At 51.6% G+C, this 23,129-nt stretch overlaps 2 protein-coding genes across 2 annotated transcripts; one reads left to right on the forward strand and one right to left on the reverse strand.

Annotated features, from left to right (window-relative positions):
* The first annotated feature begins 3,993 nt into the window (after window positions 1-3,993).
* Window positions 3,994-9,718, forward strand: INSL3 (insulin like 3). The gene is made up of 2 exons (XM_007995748.3): window positions 3,994-4,508; window positions 9,170-9,718. Exons 1-2 carry the CDS (start codon window positions 4,319-4,321, stop codon window positions 9,373-9,375), a joined length of 396 nt encoding a protein of 131 aa, XP_007993939.1. The 5' UTR covers window positions 3,994-4,318; the 3' UTR covers window positions 9,376-9,718.
* Window positions 9,719-13,150: 3,432 nt separating this feature from the next.
* Window positions 13,151-19,843, reverse strand: B3GNT3 (UDP-GlcNAc:betaGal beta-1,3-N-acetylglucosaminyltransferase 3). Its single transcript, XM_007995747.3, has 2 exons — window positions 19,029-19,843; window positions 13,151-15,837 (listed from the first exon to the last, which is right to left on the reverse strand). Exons 1-2 carry the CDS (start codon window positions 19,596-19,598, stop codon window positions 15,286-15,288), a joined length of 1,122 nt encoding a protein of 373 aa, XP_007993938.3. The 5' UTR covers window positions 19,599-19,843; the 3' UTR covers window positions 13,151-15,285.
* Between the last annotated feature and the right edge of the window lie 3,286 nt (window positions 19,844-23,129).

Raw genomic sequence — 23,129 nt, forward strand, 5'->3', positions numbered from 1 at the left:
TTACAGGCTCTCTGTGGGTGGGGAAGGAACAGGCTGCTCTCCCAGTGGTCAGAGGACAAGGCTAGGTTGGGGGAGCGAGGCTGTGGAGAGGGAACCAACATCACTGGGGCTAGGCCACCTCCCCCACACCGGCCCCCGTCATGTGTACCTCATAACTGCTAGAAAGATGTGGAGAGTGGCCAGGTTCAGTGGCTCACGTCTGTAATCCCAGCACTTTGGGAGGCCAAGGCAGGAGGATCACTGAGGTCAGGAATTTGAGACCAGCCTGGCCAACATGGTGAAACCGTCTCTACTAAAAATACAAAAATGAGCCTGGTGTGCTGGCACATGCCTGTAATCCCAGCTACTCAGGAGGCTGAGGCAGGAGAATTGCTTGAAACTGGGAGATGGAGGTTGCAGTGAGCTGAGATCATGCCATTGCACTCCAGCTTGGGCGACAGAGCGACTCCGTTTCAATAAAAAGAAAGATGCGGAGAGACAGACAAACAGAAGGAAACTGAGAGATGAAGGCCGAGAGAGACTCGGAGAGAGAGAGAGAGAGAGATCTCTGTCCCTACTCTCTTAGCCCCAGAGAGTCCCCTAATTTGGTAGAAATGGGGAGGGAGCTGCTCTGTGGTCAAGTGAGACCCGAGTTCCAGCCCAGGTTCTCTCCTGCCTCGGGTCATCCTTCCCTCTCTCAGCTTCAGATTCCCTCCTGTAAAACAAAGCTATAAGACCCCCTAGGCAGGAAGCTGGGGCCAAGCATCCGCTGAACAAATAAATCCTGCTCTATTCCGGCTCCCCCAGCCCCTGCTCACCCAGAGGGGACCACTGTGTTGGGGAGACAGAGTTTTGGATGAGACACCCCCAGTCCTGCGTGTGAGGCGCCTTGAGAAGACCTGGGCTCTGCTCGGTCTCCTGTGACCTTGGGCAAGTTTGGGGTCCTTTCTCTGTGCTTCAGTTTTCTTTTCTTTTCTTTCTTTTTCTCTTTTTCTTTTCTTTCTGGTTTTTTTTTTTTTTTTTTTTTTTTTTTTTTTTTTTTTTGAGACAAAGTCTGGCTCTGTCACCCAGGCTGGAGTGCAGTGGCGCGATATCGGCTCACTGCAACCTCCACCTTCTCGGGTTCACACCATTCTCCTGCCTCAGCCTCTCGGGTAGCTGGGACTACAGGCACCGCCATCACGCCCGGCTAATTTTTTTGCATTTTTAGTAGATACGGGGTTTCACCGTGTTCGTCAGGATGGTCTCCATCTCCTGACCCTGTGATCCGCCTGCCTCAGCCTCCCAAAGTGCTGGGATTACAGGCGTGAGCCACCGCGCCCGGACTCTTTCTTTTTTTCTAGTGAAGAGACAGAGTCTCTGTCCCCCAGGCTGGTGTGTATCAGTGCGATCTCGACTCACTGCAATCTCCGCCTCCTGGGTTCAAGCGATTCTCCTGCCTCAGCCTCCCGAGTAGCTGGGATTATAGGCATGCACCACCACACCTATTTTTTTTTTTTTTTTTTTTTTTTTTTGAGACGGAGTCTCACTCTGTCGCCCAGGCTGGAGTGCAGTGGCCGGATCTCAGCTCACTGCAAGCTCCGCCTCCTGGGTTTACGCCATTCTCCTGCCTCAGCCTCCCGAGTAGCTGGGACTACAGGCACCCACCATCACGCCTGGCTAATTTTTTTGTATTTTTAGTAGAGACGGGGTTTCACCATGTTAGCCAGGATGGTCTCGATCTCCTGACCTTGTGATCCGCCCGTCTCGGCCTCCCAAAGTGCTGGGATTACAGGCTTGAGCCGCCGCGCCTGGCCTTAATTTTTTATTTTTAGTAGAGACAGGGTTTCACCATATTGGACAGGCAGGTCTCGAACTCCTGACCTCAAGTGATCCACTTGCCCCATCTTCCCAAAGTGCTTGGATTACAGGTATGAGCCACTGTGTCTGGCCTGTGTGCCTCAGTTTTCTTATTTGTACAGTAATAGAAACAAAATTCTGAACATTGCTGGTCTTGGAAGATGCCCGCTGTCTTCCCCCCTACCCCCCAGAAAATGCAAGATTATTACTTTTCAGATCTATTTCATCTCTTTAAAATGGTTAAGACAATAGCGAAGACTTGGCTGTGTGTGGTGCCTCACACCTGTAATCCCAGCATTTTGGATGGCTGAGTAGGGAGGACCACTTGAGTTCTAGATGAGCCTGGGCAACATAGCAAGACCCCTGCCTCTACAATTAAAAAATTAAAAATGGCCGGGCGTGGTGGTTCACACCTTAATCCCAGCACTTTGGGAGGCTGAGGCGGGTGTATCACTTGAGGTCAGGAGTTTGAGACCAGCCTGGCCAACACGGTGAAACCCCGTCTCTGCTAAAAATACAAAAATTAGCCGGGAGTGGTGGTGGGTGCCTGTAATTCCAGCTACTCAGGAGGCTGAGGCAGGAGAATCGCTTGAACCCAGGAGGCAAAGGTTGCAGTGAGTCGAGATCGCACCACTGCTCTCCAGCCTGGGAGTGGCTGGACTCTGCAGCCTGGGAGAGCAAGACTCTGTCTAAAAAGGTAAAAATAGACCGGGCGCGGTGGCTCACACTTGCAATCCCAGCACTTTGGAAGGCCGAGGTGGGCAGCCAAGGTGGGCGGATCATGAGGTCAGGAGATCCAGACCATCCTGGCTAACACGGTGAAACCCCATCTCTACTAAAAATACAAAAAAGCGCGGGGCGCGGTGGGTCACGCCTGTAATCCCAGCACTTTGGGAGGCCGAGGCGGACGGATCAGAAGGTCAGGAGATCGAGACCATCCTGGCTAACACGGGGAAACCCCGTCTCTACTAAAAATAGAAAAATTAGCTGGGCGTGATGGTGGGCGCCTGTAATTCCAGCTACTCAGGAGGCTGAGTCAGGAGAATGGCGTGAACCCGGGAGGCGGAGCTTGCAGTGAGCCGAGATTACACCACTGCACTCCAGCCTGGGCGACAGAACCAGACTCCGTCTCAAAAAAAAAAAAAAAAAAAAAGTTAGCTGAGCGTGGTGGCAGGTGCCTGTAGTCCCAGTTACTTAGGAGGCTGAGGTAGGAGAATGGTGTGAACCTGGGAGGCAGAGCTTGCAATGAGCTGAGATCACGCCACTGCACTCCAGCCTGGGAAACAGAGCGAGACTCTGTCTAAAAAAAAAAAAAAAAAAAAAAAAAAGATAAAAATAAAAATTAAAAAATTTAACAATTAGCCGGGCATTGTATTGCAGGCCTGTAGTCCCAACTACTCAGGAGGCAGAGGCTGAAGGATGGCTTGAGCCCAGGGGAACGAGGTTACAGTGAGTTATGATCCTGCCATTACAGTCCAACCCAGAGAGACCTTATGTCAAAAATGAATAAATAGCCTGGTGTGGTGGCTCTCACCTCTCCCAGGACTTTGGGAGGCCGAGGCGGGAAGATGACTTGAGTCCAGGAGTTTGAGACCAGCCTGGGTAACATGGCGAAACCCCATCTCTACAAAAAAATACAAAAAATTAGCCGGGTGTGGTGGCATGGGCCTGTAGTCCCAGCTACTCAGGAGGCTGAGGCAGGAGAATTGCTTGAGTCAGGGACAGGGAGGTGGCAGTGAGCCCATATCACGCCACTGTACTCCAGCCAGAGTGACAGAGCAAGACCTCATCTCAAAAATAAAAAATAAAAATAGGCGCCTGGGCATGGTGGCTCACGCCTGTCACCCCAGTTACTTGGGAGGCTGAGGTGGGAGAATCACTTGAACCACGTCACTGCACTCCAGCCTGGGTGACAGAGCAAGACTTTGTCTCAATAATAATAATAAAAGTAATAATGATCCAGGCACAGCTCATGCCTGTAATCCCAGCACTTTGGGAGGCCAAGTCAGACGGATTGCTTGAGGTCAGGAGTTGGAGACCAGCCTGGACAACATGGCAAACCCCAGTCTCTACTAAAAAAAAAAAAAAAAAAAAAAAAAAAAAATTAGCCGGGCATGGTGGTGTGCACCTGTAATCCCAGCTATTTAGGAGGCTGAGGCAGGAGAATCTCTTGAACCCGGGTGTCAGAAGTTGCAGTGAGCTGAGATCAAGTCACTGCACTCCAACTTGGGCAACAGAGCCAGATTCCATCTCAGAAGAAAAAAAAAAAAGAAGAAAAAAAAAAAAAGAAAAAAGAAAGACTCATTGCCCAGTGCTCCCTCTGGGAGAAATACATCCAAGGCCCTGGCCCTGGGAGAAAGGCCCTGGCACTAACCCCACCCTTGACCTTCTTCCTGGGCGGTCCAGAAGAATGTTCTGTCCCTTCTCCAAGGTCCCCAGCTGGGGCGTCCCAGGCGCCTATAAAGGGGGTCCCCGCTTGGCCTAGGCGCCACCCACCGCCATGGACACCCGTCTGCCTGCCTGGGCGCTGGTGCTGCTGGGCCCTGCCCTGGTGTTCGCGTTGGGCCCCGCGCCCACCCCAGAGATGCCTGAGAAGTTGTGCGGCCACCACTTCGTGCGCGCGCTGGTGCGCGTGTGCGGGGGCCCCCGCTGGTCCACGGAGGCCAGGAGGCCTGCAGCAGGAGGCGACCGTGAGTGGGGACGGGCAGGGGCAGCGCTCTGGGAAGCTGAGGTGGGGCAGGTGCACGCAGGCGCAGGTGCACGCAGGCGCAGGTGCACACGTGCAGGGCAGGTGGGTAGGCTTGCATGCGTGTGCCCAGGGCTCACCTGCTGGCTGCGTGCACAGGTCATGGATCCCCACTGCGGTGTGTGTGAACCCGCGTGTGAAAGTCCCCGGGGCCATTAGCCAGGCGCAGTGGCTCGTGCCTGTAATCCCACCACTTTGGGAGGCTGAGGCAGGCGGATCCCCTGAGGTCAGGAGTTCCAGACCAGCCTGGCCAACATGGTGAAACCCCATCTCTACTAAAAATAATGAAAAAAAAAAAATTAGCTGGGCGTAATGGTGTACATCTGTAATCCCAGCTACTTGGGAGGCCAAGGCAGGAGAATCGCTTGAACCAGGAAGGCGGAGGTTGCAGTGGGCTGAGATCATGCCATTGCACTCCAGCCTGGGCGACAGGGTGAAACTCCATCTCAAAAAAAAAAAAAAAAAAAAAAGAAGAAGAAAGAAAGAAAGTCCCTGGAGCATGAGTCCCCTGAGGGGCCAGAAACAATGTGAGGCAGGAGAGGTAGGCTCTTGCAAGTACACGATGAGATCCTGTCTTAAAATTTCTATATTTTGATCTTCATGAATTTTTGCCTTAATTTTGCTTTGTTTGTTTGTTTTTCGAGACAGGGTCTCACTCTGTCGCCCAGGCTGGAGTGCAGTGGTGTGATCTTGGCTCACTGCAGGCTCAACCTCCTGGGCTCAAACAATCTTCTTGCCTCAGCCTCGGAGTAGCTGGGATACAGATGCTGCCACTACGCCCAGCTAATTTTTTTTTCTTTTTTGTAGAGAGGGAGTCTCACTCTGTTGCCCAGGCTGGTCTCAAACTCCTGAGCTCAAATAATCCTCCCACCTTGACCTTCCAAAGTGTTGGGATTAGGGACATGAGTCACTGTGTCCAGCCTTAAAGATATTTAAAAGTATTGCTTTGTTAAAGTATTGCTTTTTACAATTATTTTATTTTATTATTTTTTTTTAATTTATTTTTTATTTTTTGAGACCGAGTCTCGACTCTGTCGCCCAGGCTGGAGTGCAGTGGCCGGATCTCAGCTCACTGCAAGCTCCGCCTCCCGGGTTCACGCCATTCTCCTGCCTCAGCCTCCTGAGTAGCTGGGACTGCAGGTATGCACCATCACACCGGGCTAATTTTTGTATTTTGTTTGTTTGTTTGAGATGGAATCTCGCTCTGTGATCCGGGCTGGAGTGCAGTGCTATGATCTTAGCTCACTGCAACCTCCGCCTCCTGAGTTCAAGCAATTCTCCTGCCTCAGCCTCCTGAGTAGCTGGGATTACAGACCACTGCCCAGGCCACCCACCACCATGCCCCGCTGATTTTTTTGTATTTTTAGTAAAGATGAGGTTTCACCATGTTGGCCAGGCTGGTCTTGAACTCCTGACCTCAAGTGATCTGCCTGCCTCAGCTTCCCAAAGTGCTGGGATTATAGGCATGAGCCACGGCACCCGGCCTAGTTTTTGTATTTTTAGTAGAGACAAGGTTTCACTCTGATGGCCAGGCTGGTCTTGAACTCCTGACCCTAAGTGATCTGCCCTACCTTGGCCTCCCAAAGTGTTGGGATTACAAAAGTGAGCCACCGTGCCTGGCCTTTTTACAAGTATTTTAAATTTGATTTTAAAAGTATTGCATTAAAATACTTACCTTGCTGGACATGGTGGCTCACACCTGTAATCCCCACTACTCAGGAGGCAGAGGAGGGAGGATCACTTGAGGCCAGGAGTTTGAGACCAACCTGGGCAATATGAGACTCAGCCTGAGACAGAGACCCTTATCTCAAAAAAAGAAAAATTATTATTATTATTATTATTGTTATTATTATTATATTTTGAGACAGGGTCTTGCTCTATCACCCAGGCTGGAGTGTAGTGGCGTGATCTCGGCTCACTGCAACCTCTGCCTCCCAGGCTCAAGCAATCCACCCACCTCAGCCTCCTGAGTAGCTGGGACTATAGGCACATGTCACCATGTTTGGCTAATTTTTCTATTGTTAGTAGCGATAGGGGTTTCACCATGTTGCCTAGGCTGGTCTCAAACTCCTGAGCTCAGGCAGTCTGGTCGCCTTAGCCTCCCAAAGGCTTGAATTACAAGGCCTGGCCACAAAGTTCTTTTTGTTTGTTTTGTTTTGTTTTGTTTTGTTTTTCTGAGACAGAATTTCGATCTTGTTGCCCAGGCTGGAGTGCAATGGCACGATCTCGGCTCACCACAACCTCTGCCTCCCGGGTTCAAACGATTCTCCTGCTTCAGTCTCCCGAGTAGTAGGGATTATATAGGCACGTGCCACCACGCCTGGCTAATTTTGTGCTTTTAGTAGAGAAGGGGTCTCTCCATGTTGGTCAGGCTGGTCTTGAACTCCCGACCTCACATCTGTAATCCCAACACTTTGGAAGGCTGAGGCAGGGAAGTCACTTGAACCCAGGGGTTCAAAAGAGACCCCATCTCTATTTTATTTAAAAAAAACTAATGCTGGCTGGGTGCAGTGGCTCACGCCTGTAATCCCAGCATTTTGGGAGACCCAGGTGGGCAGAACATGAGGTCAAGAGATTGAGGTCATCCTGGCCAACATGGTGAAACTCCGTCTCTGCTAAAAATACAAAAATTACCTGGGAATTGTGGCACGTGCCTGTAGTCCCAGCTACTCAGGAGGCTGAGGCAGGACAATCACTTGAACCCGGGAGGTGGAGGTTGCAGTGAGCCAAGATCATGCCACTGCACTCCAGCCTGGCGCTAGAGCAAGACTCCATTTCAAAAAAAAAAAAAAGCTGACGCTGACATTTGGGGATGTGTATGGTAGAGGGGCCGTCCTGTATATTGTAGGGTGTTAGATAACATTTTTGTCTTCTGCCCCTTAATGCCATGAATAGCCTCACACCCCACCCAAGTTGTGCCATCCAAAACTGTCTCCAGACAAGTATCCCCTGGAAACAAAATCACCCTGGTTTGAGAACCACTGGTGTCCATTGTAAACCGCAGATTGGGTAGGGGGTAAACAATCCTCTAAATTTTCATAAGTCCTTTTTTTTTTCTTTTTCTTTTGAGACAGTCTTGCTCTCTCACCCAAGCTGGAGTGCAGTGGCATGATCTCAGGTCACTGCAGCCTTGCCTTCCCAGGCTCAAGTGATCCTCCCACCTCAGCCTCCCAAGTAGCTGGGACTACAGGCACGCACCACCACGCCTGGCTAATTTTTGTATTTTCTGCAGAGACGAGGTTTCGCTGTGTTGCCCAGGATGGTCATGAACTCCTGGGCTCAAGCAACGCACCCACCTAGGCTTCCCAAAATGCTGGGATGACAGGTGTGAGCCACGGTGCCTGGCCTCAAAAAAATATCCTGATGGCTTCATGCTTCCCTCTCCGTACCCTAGTCCTGGCCCTGGTGCCGGTATAGAAGACGAGTTTGTGCAGATGTGTTAACGTGTGTCCACATACCTCTGTGTGCCACTCCACTTGGGGCGTTAGGGATCCAGGAGAGGGGGTCTGCAAGGGTGTGTCCACGTAGGGGTGTGTGTGTGTCTGTGGGTCCACCACACATGCGTGGGTGACCAGGAGGTGGACCCACAGACACATGCACACCCCTGCACGTCTCTGTGCCATGAGGAGTCTGTGGGTGGGTCTCTGACCTGCTCTGGGTGCCTCATGGACCCTCGGACCTGTTGGGGAAACTGACACCATCTGTAGCTCCAAGACCCCCGACACTCCCTGGGCAGGGCTTGGAGCACTCAGGTGGCATATGGGGACGCACGCAGCTGGGTATGTGAGTGTGGACATGAGTTGAGTGGATGAGAGGATTAACCAGGTGCCTGGTGTACAGTAGGTGCTTAATAAGTGCTTTTTTTTTTTGAGACAGAGTTTCATTCTTGTCGCTTAGGCTGGAGTGCAATGGCACGATCCCAGCTCCCTGCAACCTCCACCTCCTGGGTTCAAGTGATTCTCCCACCTCAGCCTCCCAAGTAGCTGGGATTACAGGCGCCCGCCACCACACCTGACTAATTTTTGTATTTTTTAGTAGAGACAGGTTTTCACCATGTTGGCCAGGCTGATCTCAAACTCCTGACTTCAAGTGATCTGCCTACCTCGGCCTCCCAAAGTGTTGGGATTACAGGCGTGAGCCACTGCGCCCGGCCAGTGCTCACTTTTTTTTTTTTTTTTTTGAGACGGAGTCTCGCTCTGTTGCCCAGGCTGGAGTACAGTGGCGGGATCTCAGCTCACTGCAAGCTCCTCCTCCTGGGTTCATGCCATTCTCCTGCCTCAGCCTCCCGAGTAGCTGGGACTACAGGCGCCTGCCACCACGACCAGCTAAGTTTTTGTATTTTTTTTTTTTTGTAGAGATGGGGTTTTACCATGTTAGCCAGGATGGTCTTGAACTCCTGACCTTGTGATCCACCCACCTTGGCCTCCCAAAGTGCTGGGATTACAGGTGTAAACCACTGCGCCCGGCCAATACTCACTTTTTATTTGCATGCATGATGCACGTTTGGTGGGTCACTCAGTGGGATGTGTGCATTCGTGCACATGCAGCACGGGGTGGCGTGTCCTCTGTCGTTTCTGTTCCAGTTGAGTTTCACTCTGTCCCCAGGTGAGTTGCTGCAGTGGCTGGAGAGACGACATCTGCTCCATGGGCTGGTGACCGACAGTAACCCTGTGCTGGGACCTGGCCTGCAGCCCCTGCCCCAGACTTCTCACCATCACCGCCACCACCGTGCAGCTGCCACCAACCCTGCACGCTACTGTTGCCTCAGTGGGTGTACCCAACAAGACCTGCTGACCCTCTGTCCCTACTGATTCCTCCTTGGGTGCAGCCTCAGAGTGGCCTGAGGCCCAGAGGGTCTAGTCTGGTGAGCTCCTGAGGCCACACAGCACCATAAAGTCTCGTGTCTGCAAGCCTTTGATTACCTCCTGGGATGGGGTGCTCACTCTCTACCCCAGACCAATGCCACCTGCAGCCTGTGGAGTCAACTACAGAATAAATCACACCCTAGCCCGGGCTTGGAGGATCCCCACTTTCACAGATGCTGGACGCTGAGAGCCAAATGTCTTTACTCCAGAGGCACCCCAGACGCTCCGCTCCCTGCATGTGTAACACCCCTTCTTGCTGTCTCCTAGTAAATAAACCACCCAAAGCAGCTTCCTGCATTTTCTCTAGAAAAAGGGACAAGCCTCAGTCAGTCCCTGTGTGGGCTTGTCCCCCAGCAGCCACAGACCCACCGGCACTTCCAGGAGCTTAATAACTAGAGAGGCATTGCGACGCAAAGTGGGGAAACTGAGGCCCAGGGTGAGGGCTGCTTGCCAAGGTCACCCAGGGAGGGAAGGGTTAGGTGCAGGACTTGAGCCGAGGTCTCCACCAAGGCCCATGGGAGTCCTTAGCATTGAGGACTTAGAATGGCAGACATTAGACACAAAACAAATGTCTGAAAATGATCATCACAAAACACACTGGTCTTTTTTTTTTCAGACAGGGTCTCACTATGTTGCCCAGGTTGGAGTGCAGTGGCACAATCATAGCTCACTGAAGCCTCCAACTCCTGGGCTCAAGTGATCCACTTCAGCCTCCAAGGTAGCTGGGATTACAGGCGCCCATCACCACACCCGGCTAATTTTTGCATTTGTAGTAGAGACGGGGTCTCACCATGTTGGCCAGACTGGTCTTGAACTCCTGAACTCAGGTGATCCACCCACCTCGGCCTCCCAAAGCGTTGAGATTACAGGCGTGAGCCACTGCACCTGGCCCAGTCATTGGATTCAGGGTCCACCCTAATCCATGATAACCTCATCTCTGTCTACAAAGACTCTATTTCCAAGTAAGCCCATATTCTGAGGTTCTGGGTGGACGTGAATTCTTGCCAGACACTACTCAATCCCGTGGAGCAGAGGAGCTGGGACTCTCCCCCGAGGGCAATAGGGAGCCACAGAGGGTGTCTGAGCAGGGACAGAATGAGGTCAGATGTGCCTGTTAGAAAGACCTGCAGCCCCATCTCATCCAGGCCTGATTGTCCTGCTTGGATGATGTCTCAGCCTTCCAATTCCCTCCAGTCCCCACAGCAGCCATTTTTAACCATCTTTTTTTTTTTTTTTTTTTTTTTTTGAGACTGAGTCTAACTCAGTCACCCAGGCTGGAGTGCAGTGGCACGATCTTGGCTCACTGCAACCTCCGCCTCCCAGGTTCAAGTGATTCTTTTGCCTTCAGCCTCCTGAGTAGCTGGGACTATAAGCACACACCACTACGCCCGGCTAATTTTCCTAGTTTTAGTAGAGACGAGGTTTCACCATGTTGGCCAGAAAGGTCTCTATCTCTTGATCTCGTGATCTACCCGCCTTAGCCCCCCAAAGTGCTGGGGTTACAGGTGTGAGCCACCATGGCCAGCCTACTTATTAATTTTTTTGAGATTGAGTCTCACTCTGTCACCCAGGCTGGAGTGTAGTGGCTCAATCTCAGCTCACTGAAAACTCCGTCTTCCAGGTTCAAGCGATTCTCCTGCCTCAGCCTCTCAAGTAGCTGGGATCACAGGCATGAGCCACCACACCCTGCTAATTTTTGTATTTTTAGTCGAGGCAGGGTTTCGCTATGTTGTCTAGGCTGGTCTTGAACTCCTGACTTCAGATGACCCGCCCACCTCAGCCTCCCAAACTGCTGGTATTACAGGCGTGAGCCACCATGCCCAGCCTCATTTTATTTTTGAAACAAGGTCTCCCTCCCACCCAGGCTGGAGTGCAGTGGCATGGTCCTGGCTCACTGCAACCTCAACCTCCCAGGCTCAAGTGATCCTCCCACCTCAGCTTTCCGAGTAGCTGGGACCATAGGTGGGCACTACCACACTGGGCTAATTTTTTCTGTAGAGACAGGGTCTTGCTATGTTGCCCAGGCTGGTCTCAAACTCCTGGGCTCCCAGGTGATCCTCCCACCTCGGCCTCCCAAAGCCCTGGAATTATAGGCATGAGTCACTGTGTTTGGCCCTATCACCCCATTTAAATTCTGCTCAGGCTGGTGTATAGTGGCTTATGCCTGTAATCCCAACACTTTGGGAGGCCGAGGCAGGTGGATCCCTTGAGGCCAGGAGTTCGAGACCAGCTTGGACAACATGGTGAAACCCTGTCTGTACTACAAATACAAAAATTAGCCAGGCGTGGTGGTGCATGCTTGTAATCCCAGCAACTTGGGAGGCTGAGGCATGAGAATCGCTTGAACTCAGGAGGCGGAGGTTGCAGTGAGCTGAGATTGCACCGCTACACTCCAGCCTGGGCAACAGAGCGAGATTCAGTCTCAAAAATAAATAAAATAAAATAAAATAAAATAAAAGTAAAATTTTAAAAATATTCTGCTCAAAGCTTTTATTGCTCCCAGGAACTTCCCATTTGATCATTTTCAGGTTTGTTTCCTCGCTATAAGGTGAGTCTGTGTCCACTGACCCTTCCCACAGGAGGGAGGAGGAGTACAGGGCAAGGCATGTGGCACACAGTAGGTGCACAATCAATACTTGAGGGGAGGAAAGGATGAGCTAGAGAGGGCAGTAGATCCGAGGTTCCAACCAGGGAAGGCAAGCCTGGTAAGGAGAGGGAGACTGCTGGTGGCTGGGATGGGATTCAGAGGGGACCTTGCTGGAAGTGGGAGGCCAAGGTGGACCCAGTGTCCAATCCAGCTAAGAACAGCTCTCCCTGTACCTCCCACTCCTGAGTCTGCTGACAAGCTGGAAGCAAGAATCTATCTTTGGCTGGCCAGGCACTGTGGCTCACGCCCGTAATCCCAGCACCTTTGGGAGGCCAAGGCAGGTGGATCACTTGAGGTCAGGAGTTTGAGACCAGCCTGGGCAACATGGTGAAACCCCATCTCTATCAAAAATACAAAAATTAGCTGGGCATGGTGGCATATGCCTGTAACCTGTAATCTCAGCTACTTGGGAGGCTGAGGCAGGAGAATTGCTTGAATCTGGGAGGCGGAGGTTGCAGTGAGCTATCATACCACTACACTCCAGCCTGGGCAACAGAACGAGAATCCATCTTAAATTAAAAAAAAAAGAATCTGTCTTTGGGGATATGAGTTGAAAGCAATAGGGAGCTATGAAGGGTATCTGAGCAGGGGGTGGGTAGGATAAGGTCAGATCTGCCTGACAGAAATTGCTGCAGCTTTTGCCTCACCCACGTCCCATTTTATGTTTTTGTTTTCTTGTTGCTGTCCAGGTTGGAATACAGGGGCGCAATCATGGCTCACCGCAGCCTCCAACTCCTGGGCTCAAGCGATCCTCTCACCTGAGCCTCCCAAGTATAGCTGGGACTACAGGCATGTGAGCACCACCACGCCCGAGTAATTTTTTATTTTGTGCAGAGACAGGATCCGGAACTCCTGGGCTCAAGTGATCCTCCCACTTTGGTCTCCCAATGTGCTAGAATTACAGCCCTGAACCACAGCCCCATGCCCTGTTTTTTACCAGTGTATATTTTCCACTGGAAAACGAGACTTTTAGGGATGAATGTGGACTTGTCTGTTGAAACTTATAAATTTGCTTTAAAAAAAAAATCTCCAAGTCTTCACAAAACTTTTTATTTCCTGAAGGGGTGGCCTACCCCTCCACACCTGTGGGCGTTTCTCATTAGGTGGAACAAGAGACTTGAGAAAAGAAATGAGACACAGAGACAAAGTATAGAGAAAGAAAAAGTGGGCCCAGGGGACCCGCGCCGGCACCGGTCTCTGAGTTCCCTCAGTATTTATTGATCATTATCTTTACCATCTTAGAAAAAGGGAAGTGGCAGGATAATAGGATCATTGTAGGGAGAAGGTCAGCAGTAAGACATGTGAATGGCCGGGCACGGTGGCTCAAGCCTGTAATCCCAGCACTTTGGGGGGCCGAGACGGGCGGATCACAAGGTCAGGAGATCGAGACCATCCTGGCTAACCCAGTGAAACCCCGTCTCTACTAAAAAATACAAAAAACTAGCCGGGCAAGGTGGCAGACGCCTGTAGTCCCAGCTACTCGGGAGGCTGAGGCAGGAGAATGGCGTAAACCCGGGAGGCGGAGCTTGCAGTGAGCTGAGATCCGGCCACTACACTCCAGCCTAGGCGACAGAGCAAGACTCCGTCTCAAAAAAAAAAAAAAAGACATGTGAATAAAGATCTCTGTCATATGAATAAGTTTAAGGAAAAGTGCTGTGCCTTGATATGCATATGCAAACATCTCCATAAACCTTTTTAGTGCATAAAGAGCAGCATTGCCCTAAGGCAGTTTTCTCCTTTCTCAGTAAACAGAACATACAATTGGGTTTTACACCGAGATGTTCCATTGCCTAGGGACGGGCAGGAGACAGATGCTTTTCTCTATCTCAACTGCCAAGAGGCCTTCTTTCCTCTTATACTAGTGCTCCTCAGCACAGACCCTTCACGGGTGTCAGGCTGGGGGACGATTAGGTCTTTCCCTTCCCACGAGGCCAATTTCAGACTATCACATGGGAAGAAACCTTGGACAATACCTAGCTTTCCCAGGCAGAGGTCCCTGCGACCTTCTGCAGTGTATGTGTCCCTGGGTACTTGAGATTAACAGAATGGTGATGACTTTTCACAAGCATACTGCCTTCAGGCACTTGTTTAACAAAGCACACCCTGCACAGCCCCAAATCCGTTAAACCTTGAGTCACCACAGCACGTCTCTTGCAAGGACAAGGTTGGGGGTAGGGTCACAGATTAATAGCATCTCAAATACAGAACAAGATGGAGTCTCTTATGCCTACTTCTTTCTATATAGACACAGTAACAGTCTGATCTCTCTTTCTTTTCCCGACAATTCCCCAAGGATGCTCCATCGCAATGCCTGTGAAGCTTGAGTGGCAGACACTGAGGCCTGAAGCTGGGGGCTCCAGGGGGTCACTGGCTCACTCGTCCCCTGTAATCTGTAAAACATACTGGGCAGGGGGGCCGCTGGAGGACCTGAATCTCTCCATTCTCCAGGCAGTAGTGGGGCATGTGCCTGTTGGCCTTGGGCCCATTAAAGATCCTTCCAGCCCCAGTGCTTTTCTCTGAATTCTTGGAGAACACAGGGATGGGGGCTCCCAATGGGGACCCCAGAAACTCTGAGCTCCCAAAACCTTCAAAGGACACTTGCCTCCCTCCTCTGCCCACACCTCCACCATTACAGCATTTGATCCCACAAGTAAGCAGGGGGTGGTCCTATTTCAGCACCTCTCTGGCATCCCCCAAATCTTCTGAGTTGTCTGAGACCCAGGAAAGGGTTGAGATCAGGACCCCTCTCTCCTGGGCTGAAAGATATTTCTCACATCAGCTCTATGTGGACACAGGAGTTTATGGCTGGCCTGGAACTGTAGATGGAGCTTATCCACCATTAAACCACTGCAGGTACACTGCTTAGCATCCCATCTGTGACTAGGTCAGAGCAGGGAAGTAGGACTCTGACTCAAATGGGATGGATGCATCCACAGTTGGAACCCTAGCAGAGGCAATTCTGCCATTAGCTGCCATAAAAAGAAGACGGATATTTTCTGGAGTCCCTCCAGCCATCCAGAGAGGATGCTGAACAGTACCAGGTGGGTTTTGAAGGATGTATAGGAGTTCACCAGCCAGAATATTCACTCATCAAACATTCCCTGGCACTCACCTATGCTCAGACCACAAAGGTCTCAGCTTCCTGGGAGGAAAGTGTCACCCCTTCCTATGGAAATAGGAGCCCAGAGGCTGGGGACCCTGATGCTGACTCAGTAGATCCGTGTCTGTTTGCTGCAGGTGAGGTTGGGCTGGTTCAGCGCATCCCACATGAGCAGCATCTCATAAGGCAGGAAGCGGTGCACCAGCAGCAGGTCTCGGTAGAAGCAGGGGTCAAAGGAGGACAGGTGTTGCGATGGGGCACGCACACCAACCGTGCGGATGCCGCTGTGGGAGGTAGGCTTCAGTCCCTCGAGCTCCAGACACATACCCAGGAAGACATCATCAATAGGGAAGAGGTCCAAGACAGAAGCGGCACGGCGCACGGCAGCGGCAGTGAAGCGGGACAGCAGGAAGCCACCACCGGCACAGTAGGGTGGGTACCACTCATTCTGAGTTACCACCTTCGGCACATAGTACTTGCTCCACAAAGCCCGGATGGGGCCCACGTTTTGGATCAGTTGCCCCACAAAGAGGTGGCGGCCAGGGTCATGGTCCTGCAGGTAGGAGACCATGTTGTCTGTGTGTGCAAAGACGTCATCATCCCCGTTGAGCATGAAGCTGGCGTTGGTGCACCTTGTCTCCTGCCACTGTAAGAACAGCACCTGCAGGCAGGGTGGGCAGGGCATGCTTGCTTGAGGGCTGGAGAAATTGGCCTTGGGTCTCTGTTGGCCACTCCAGTCCAGTGAGCCCAGGAAAGAGAGTGTCCACAATCTGGCCTGGGTTTGAAGCCCTGCCCTGTGGGGTTACTTGGGAAACCCTCTCTGTGCCTTAGTTTCCAACTCTCTAAACAGGCCTTATCATGTGCCTCTAGGAGTGTTGGGGAATCCGTGGAGACCATGCTCCATGAAGCACCAAGAAATGCTGGAAAACTGTTACATTTACATTTATTGCTATTCCTTCCAACTCTGCCTGGCCAAGCCCTGTTGTTAAATCATCATTTGTGTGAATTTTGTTTGTTTGTTTCTGAGACAGGGTCTTACTCTATTGCCCAGGTTAGAGTGTAGTGGTACGATCATAGTTCATTGCAGCCTTGAATTTCTAGGCTGAAGTGATCCTCCCACCTCAGCCTCCCAAGTAACTGGGACTACAGACACATGCCACTACTCCTGGCTAATTAAAAAATATATATTTTTTTAGAGATGGGATCTTGCTATGCTGCCCAGGCTGATCTTACACTCCAGGCCTCAAAGGATCCTCCCACTTCAGCCTCCCAAAGTGCTGAGATTACAAGCATGATCCACCATCCTTGTGTAATTAATTTATTATTATTATTTTTTTTTAGATGGAGTTTTCGCTCTTGTTGCCCAGGCTGGAGTGCAGTGGTACAATCTCGGCTCACCGCAACCTCCACCCTCTGGGTTCAAGCAATTTTCTTGCCTCAGCCTCCCAAGCAGCTGGGATTACAGGCATGCGCCACCATGCCTGGCCGACTTTTTGTATTTAGTAGAGATGGGGTTTCACCATGTTGGTCAGGCTGGTCTTGAACTCCTGACCTCAGGTGATCCACCTGCCTTGGCCTCCCAAAGTGCTGGGATTATAGGCGTGAGCCACCGTGCCCTGCCCGTGTGATTGTTAACATCCACCTCTCCCAGCAAACACTGCGCTTCCCTACTTGGGTCTGTGTCTCTTTCTTTCTATTCATGCCATCTCCCTCAGCACCCAGCATAGTGCCAGCGCTTCACGGGTGCTAGGTTCATATTTGTCAAGTTGACGTTTATCACAGACTTTTGCGGGTTGTTTTTTTGAGACAGAGTCTCACTCTGTCAACCAGGCTGGAGTGCTGTGGTAGGATGTTGGCTCACTGCAAACTCCGCCTCCAGGGTTCAAGCAATCCTCCTGCCTCAGCCTCCCGAGAAGCTGGTTTCGAACTCCTGGCCTCAAGTGATCCGCCCACCTCGGCCTCCCAAAGTACTGGGATTATAGGCATGAGCCACTGTGCCCGGCCACTTTTGTGTTTTCAGAACACAGCACGTTGAGAGGCTGTGGCCCCTACCCACCTCAGCCTCAGTTTCCCCTATGGTAACCTACATGGGCTGGGTATCTGCTTGTTGCTGGGCGCTGTGCTTAGTGCTTACCTACCTTGAATCCTGAATTCACCGTTAGGAGGCAGAAGTGGTCCTCAATCTTATTTACAGACGAGGGAACAGAGGCTCTCCAGAGAAAACTACAGTAAGGTCACCCGCAGAGAAACGGCTACCAGAGGCCTTGAACCCAGGCCTGCCTGTACCTCCTACGAGCAGGAACCTGCAGAGTTCCCTGTTCCTCCTTGCAAATGTTTTCTCTACTTGTCTTGCTCTACTCGAGGACCTAGGAGGGGTCCTTGGAGTCCCTCCATTTCCTCATCTGCAGATGGGCGGGATTTTCTCACCTCTCCTGGGTTCTTTTATTAAGAAAGAGACGAGGCTGTGCACGGTGGGTCATGCCTGTAATCCCAGCACTTTGGGAGGCCAATGCAGTGTGGATGAGCTTAGGTCAGGAGTTTCAGACCAGCCTGGCCAACATGATGAAACCTCGTCTCTGCTAAAAAGTACAAAAAAATTAGCTGGACATAGTGGCATGCACCTGTAATCCCAGCTACTCAGGAGGCTGAGGCAGGAGAATCACTTGAACCTGGGAGGTGGAGGTTGCAGTGAGCCGAGATCGCACCACTGCACTCCAGCCTGGGCAACAGAGCCAGACTCCATCTCAAAAAAAAAAAATAATAATTAATTAATTTAAAAACATAAAAATTAATTAATTAAAATTAAAAAAAAAAAAGACGAAGTCTTGCTATGTAGCTCAGGCTGGCCTGAAACTCTTGGGCTCAAGCAATCCTCCCTCCTCAGCCTCCGACAGTGCTGGGATTACAGGCGTGAGCCACCATGCCCAGCTACCTCTCATGGGTTCTTGTCCATCAAAAAGGTCTCGACTGAGCACCTGTTGTTCACCTGAATCTATTCTAGGCACTAGGGACACAGCAGTGAGTGAAACAGACACAGCCCCCAGCCTCATTGGGAGACAGAACCAGAACAAATAAACAAGGAGATGTTGGCTGGGCGCAGTGGCTCACGCCTGTAATCCCAGGACTTCGGGAGGCTGAGGTGGGAAGATCGCTTGAGGTCAGAAGTTCGAGATTACCCTGGCCAACATGGTGAAACCCAGTCTACTAAAAATACAAAAATTAGCTGGGCGTGGTGGCGAGTGCCTGTAATCCCAGCTACTTGGGAGGCTGAGGCAGGAGGATTGTTTGAAACCAGGAGGCGGAGGTTGCAGTGCACCCAGATCACACCACTGCACTCCAGCCTGGGCAACAGAGCAAGACTCCATTAAAAAAATAAATAAATAAACATAAAAATAAACAAGGAGATGTGTCTCTGTCATTGCCAAGATGAGCTGGACATCCAGCACTGGTCTGGGTGCCTTATAAATGCCATCTCCCGTAAACCTCACAGCAGCCCTCAGAGGTGGGTGGGACTCATTCACATCCCATTTTCCAGGTGAGAAAACTGAGGCACAGAGAGGTGAATGGACTCCTCCAAGGTCGAACAACAAGTAAGAGGCAGAACTTGGATTCGAACCCGCATCATCAGGCTTGAGCTCTGTGCTAGTAACGTAGCTCCTCTACCCTTCCCCCCAGCCTCCCTGGGAAGAAGACGATTTGGGGTCACCACGAGGCTAGTGAGGACAGCGGAGGGGCAGAATGGGCTGTGATGGACTGATGAGGGCTTCTGGTCCCCTGGGTCCCTCAGGAGTGGGTGGCAATTTGGACAAGAAGGATAGGTGGCCCTGATCAGGTGACCCCAACCCAGCGCACCTGCTTGAGCGTGAGGTTGAAGAAGGAGTCGTGGAAGTCCCACTGCAGGATGTCTCCGTGAGTCTGTGCCTCCAGCTGCAGCAGCCGGTTGACCTTGCGGGCCTGGTGTGGGTTGGAGGCTGTGCCCACCAGGAAGAGGAGGCGCAGCTGCAAACCCTGCACCTTGCGCTCGCGGCCCCACGTGCGCCGCAGCAGCTGGCGGCGCTCATAGTTGGTGGGGGAGGACTTGATCACCAGCAGCAGGAAAACCGGCTGCGAGCACTTAGAAGGGGGCACATCCTGCAGCAGGGGAAAGTCGCGGCAGTGTTTGTACAGCAGGAAGTCCTGGACATTCTTCGGCTGCTTGGCGAAGTCCGAGTGGTTGGCCATAGAGGTGTTGGCCTGGCACGGGGCCCGGGCTGGGTGGGTGGGTGGAGTGGGCCAGGCCAGGGCCTCGGGGGTCGCCGGTGGCTGCTCCTGGACCTTGCGGGTGGGTGGTGACAGTTGCAGACTGAAGAGGAGGAGGAGAGTCAAAGCGACGATGGCCAGAATGAGGGTGGCATTGCGCCGCAGGTGCCGGAGATACCTCATCCTGGCTAGCCAGGGTTTGGGGTCAGCCTGAGGAGCCCCCCGGGCGGCTCCTGTGGAAAACAAAACTCACTGAACACTCACCTTGAGCAAAGTGCTTTTCCTGTGACCCCCAACACCTGGTTGTACCTGTACAGTTGCTCAGGTTGGCAAAATATTGAAATTCACCCCCCACTTAATTCCTCCACCCCTTACAAGATCCACTTCAAGGCATTCCAACCCCTGTTGACTCTGACAGGTGCCCTGGCCCTCCCTGCTGGGAATTAATTTTTTTTTTTTTTTTTTGAGACAGCATCTCTCTCTCGTTCTGTTGCCCAGGCTGGAGTGCAGTGTCTTAATTTCAGCTTACTGCAGACTCCACCTCATGGGTTCAAGCGATCCTCCTGCCTCAGCCTCCTGGGTAGCTGGGATTACAGGTGTGTGCCACCGTGCCTGGTTAATTTTTTTGTATTTTTAGTAGAGATGAGGTGTCACCATGTTGGCCAGGCTGGTCTTGAACTCCTGGCCTCAAGTGATCCACCTGCCTTGGCCTCCCGAAGGGCTGCGATGACAGGCATGAGCCACCGTACCCTGCCTTTCCATGTGAAGTCTTAGTTTTCTTATTAGGACATGGGGGTGCGGAGATCCCCTGCTCCAGTACACACACACACACATACAATGGGGCCACTGCTCCCTGACTGCAAAAAGGGCTTGACACATATTAGCTGTGTGGTGACCGCCTCAGTGACTGTCAGTCCACCACCCTGGCTACCTTAATTCCCCAGCTATTCCCCACTTACAGACAGAGACATTGAGGCTCAGCATGGAGCAGTATCAGAATCCAGGACTTTTTTTTTTTTTTTTTTTTTTTGAGACTGAGTCTCGCTCAGTCGCCCAGGCTGGAGTGCAGTAGCACAATCTCAGCTCACTGCAAGCTCCGCCTCCCAGGTTCACGCCATTCTCCTGCCTCAGCCTCCCAAGTAGCTGGGACTACAGGCGCCCACTGCCACTCGTGGCTAAGTTTTTGCATTTTTAGTAGAGATGGCGTTTCACCGTGTTAGCCAGGATGGTCTCGATCTCCTGACCTCGTGATCCACCGGCCCTGGTCTCCCAAAGTGCTGGGATTACAGGCGTGAGCCACCGCGCCCGGCCAGGACTTTTTTTTTTTTTTTTTTTTTTGAGATGGAGTTGCCCAGGCTGGAGTACAGTGGCGCAATCTCGGCTCACTGCAACCTCCGCCTCCTGGTTCGAGTGATTCTCCTGCCTCATCCTCCAGAGTAGCTGGGACCACAGGCACGTGCCACCACACCCGGTTAATTTTTTAGAGATGAAGTTTCACCATGTTGGCCAAGATGGTCTCGATATCCTGATCTCATGATCTGCCCACCTTAGCCTTCCAAAGTGCTGGGATTACAGGCATGAGCCACCGTGCCTGGCCAGAACCCAGAACTTTGACAGGTACAGTACGCCCACCTCACACGTCCCTCAACTCGGGGTCACTGGGAGACTCCCTTCCCAGACCTCAGGGCCTCCCAGAATCTATCACAAGGGACTGCGTCATGGATGGCACCAAACATCCCTCAAAGAGAACCTGGCCAACTCTCAGCCACGTGGGGCACAGACAGGTGAATATCTGTGAATATGCATGAGTCCAATCCTGTTAACTGTCACAGTGACTCAGCAGCCCTAGAGTGTTAACTGAGCACCTACTGTACGCTAGATGCTGGGGAGGCAGCCGTGACCAAGCCAGCCCTGCCCTCACTATAACAAGTAGAACACCTTAGGCACATGGTGAAACCCCGTCTGTACAAAAAACACAAAAATTAGGCTGGGCGCAGTGGCTCACACCCAGAATCCCAGCACTTTAGGAAGCCAAGGCAGGTGGATTACCTGAGGTCAGGAGTTCGAGACCAGCCTGGCCAACATGGGGAAACTCACTCTCTACAAAAAAAAAAAAAATTAGCCAGGTATGGTGGGCGCCTGTAGTCCCAACTACTCAGGAGGCTGAGGCAGGAAAATCACTTGAACCCAGGAGGTGGAGGCTGCAGTGAGCTATGATCACGCCACTCCACTCCAGCCTGGATGACAGAGCAAGACTCTGTCTCAAAACAAAACAAAAAATGAGCAGGCTGTGGTAGCATGCGCTTGTGGTCTCAGTTACTCGGGAGGCTGAGGTGGGAGGATTACCTGAGCCCAGGACTTCATGGCTACAGTGAGCTATGATCACACCACTGCACTCCAGCCTGGGCAACAGAGCAAGACATTGTCTCAAAAAAAAAAAAAAAAAAAAATTGTAAATGATATGAACAATTAGTGACAGCCATATTAATTGCTACTGAGGCAGGTCCACAGGGGACCTGAGCAACACAGGATCACGGAGGTCCTAAAGGATGATGGGAATTCCCTTGGGCAGACTGTGGGGAAGGGCATTCCAGACAGAGCGGAGCACGTGCAAAGGCATTGAGATGGAGATAAATTTAGGGTGTTGGTGGCAGAGCAAGGAGGCTGATGTGGTTGGGACAGGGGGAGAGAAAGGAGGTGATGATGGAATTATGGGACCCTGCTGGGGCACCAGAATAGAATGGGCAGGCCAGGAAGAAAGTCTCGTTTCCGGTGAGAAGCAATGGGGAGCCATGGAGGGTCTGTGAGCAGGGGAGGGATCAGATTGACTTATGCCTTTAAGAAGTCCCTTGTGGGCTAGGCAAGGTGGCTCAGGCCTATAATCCTAGCACTCTGGGAGGCTGAAGTGGGAGGATCACTTGAGTTTAGGAGTTCGAGACCAGCCTGCGTAACATGGTGAAACCCTGTCTCTACCCAAAGTACAAAAGTTAGCCAGCGTGGTGATGCATGCTTGTAGTCCCAGCTATTCAGGAGGTTCAGGTGGGAGGATGATCCCATGAGTTAGAGGCTGCAGTGAGCTATAATCACACCACTCCAGCCTGGGCAGCAGAGAGAGACTGTCATTTCAAAAAAAAAAAAAAAAAAAAAAAAAGGTTCCCTGTGGTCACTAAGGGATTAGGAATATTTCAATCCGGGTAGGGCAACAAAGGGAGACCCTGTCTCTGCTAAAAGTAAAAAATGAAACAAAATTAGCTGAGTGTGGTGGTGTACACCTGTAGTCCCAGCTACTCGGGAGGCTGAGGTGGGGGGAGATTGGGTAACATCTAGATGGAAGAGTTTGGTGGTCTAGACAGAGGCTGGCTGCTGAGGTATAGGAGAGTAGGCAGGTTTAGAAAATAAGGTGAAGGGCAGGCTCATTGGCTCACAGCTGTCATACCAGCACTTTGGGAGGCCAAGGTGGGTGGATCATCTGAGGTCAGGAGTTCAAGACCAGTCTGGCCAACATGGCGAAACCTCTGTCTCTACTAAATACAAAAAATTAGATACAAAAATTAGCGGGGCATGGTGGCTCATGACTGTAATCCCAGCTACTCCGGAGGCTGAGGCAGGAGAATCGCTTGAACCCAGGAGGCGGAGGTTGCAGTGAGCTAAGATCACACCACTGCACTCCAGCCTGGGTGACAGAGCAAGACTATGTCTCCAAAAAAAAAAAAA

The sequence above is a fragment of the Chlorocebus sabaeus genome, chromosome 6 (assembly GCF_047675955.1).
Source record: "Chlorocebus sabaeus isolate Y175 chromosome 6, mChlSab1.0.hap1, whole genome shotgun sequence".
Classification (NCBI taxonomy): Eukaryota; Metazoa; Chordata; class Mammalia; order Primates; family Cercopithecidae; genus Chlorocebus; species Chlorocebus sabaeus.

What these genes read in the sequence shown, in the direction of transcription:
- INSL3 (XM_007995748.3), top strand. Translation starts at nt 4,319, where the DNA reads ATGGACACCCGTCTGCCTGCCTGGGCGCTGGTGCTGCTGGGCCCTGCC. An exon ending in GCCTGCAGCAGGAGGCGACC is followed by an intron (nt 4,509 to 9,169) that starts GTGAGTGGGGAC and finishes CTCTGTCCCCAG; the next exon opens with GTGAGTTGCTGCAGTGGCTG.
- B3GNT3 (XM_007995747.3), bottom strand. Translation starts at nt 19,598, where the DNA reads ATGAGGTATCTCCGGCACCTGCGGCGCAATGCCACCCTCATTCTGGCC. An exon ending in TCAACCTCACGCTCAAGCAG is followed by an intron (nt 15,838 to 19,028) that starts GTGCGCTGGGTT and finishes CCCTGCCTGCAG; the next exon opens with GTGCTGTTCTTACAGTGGCA.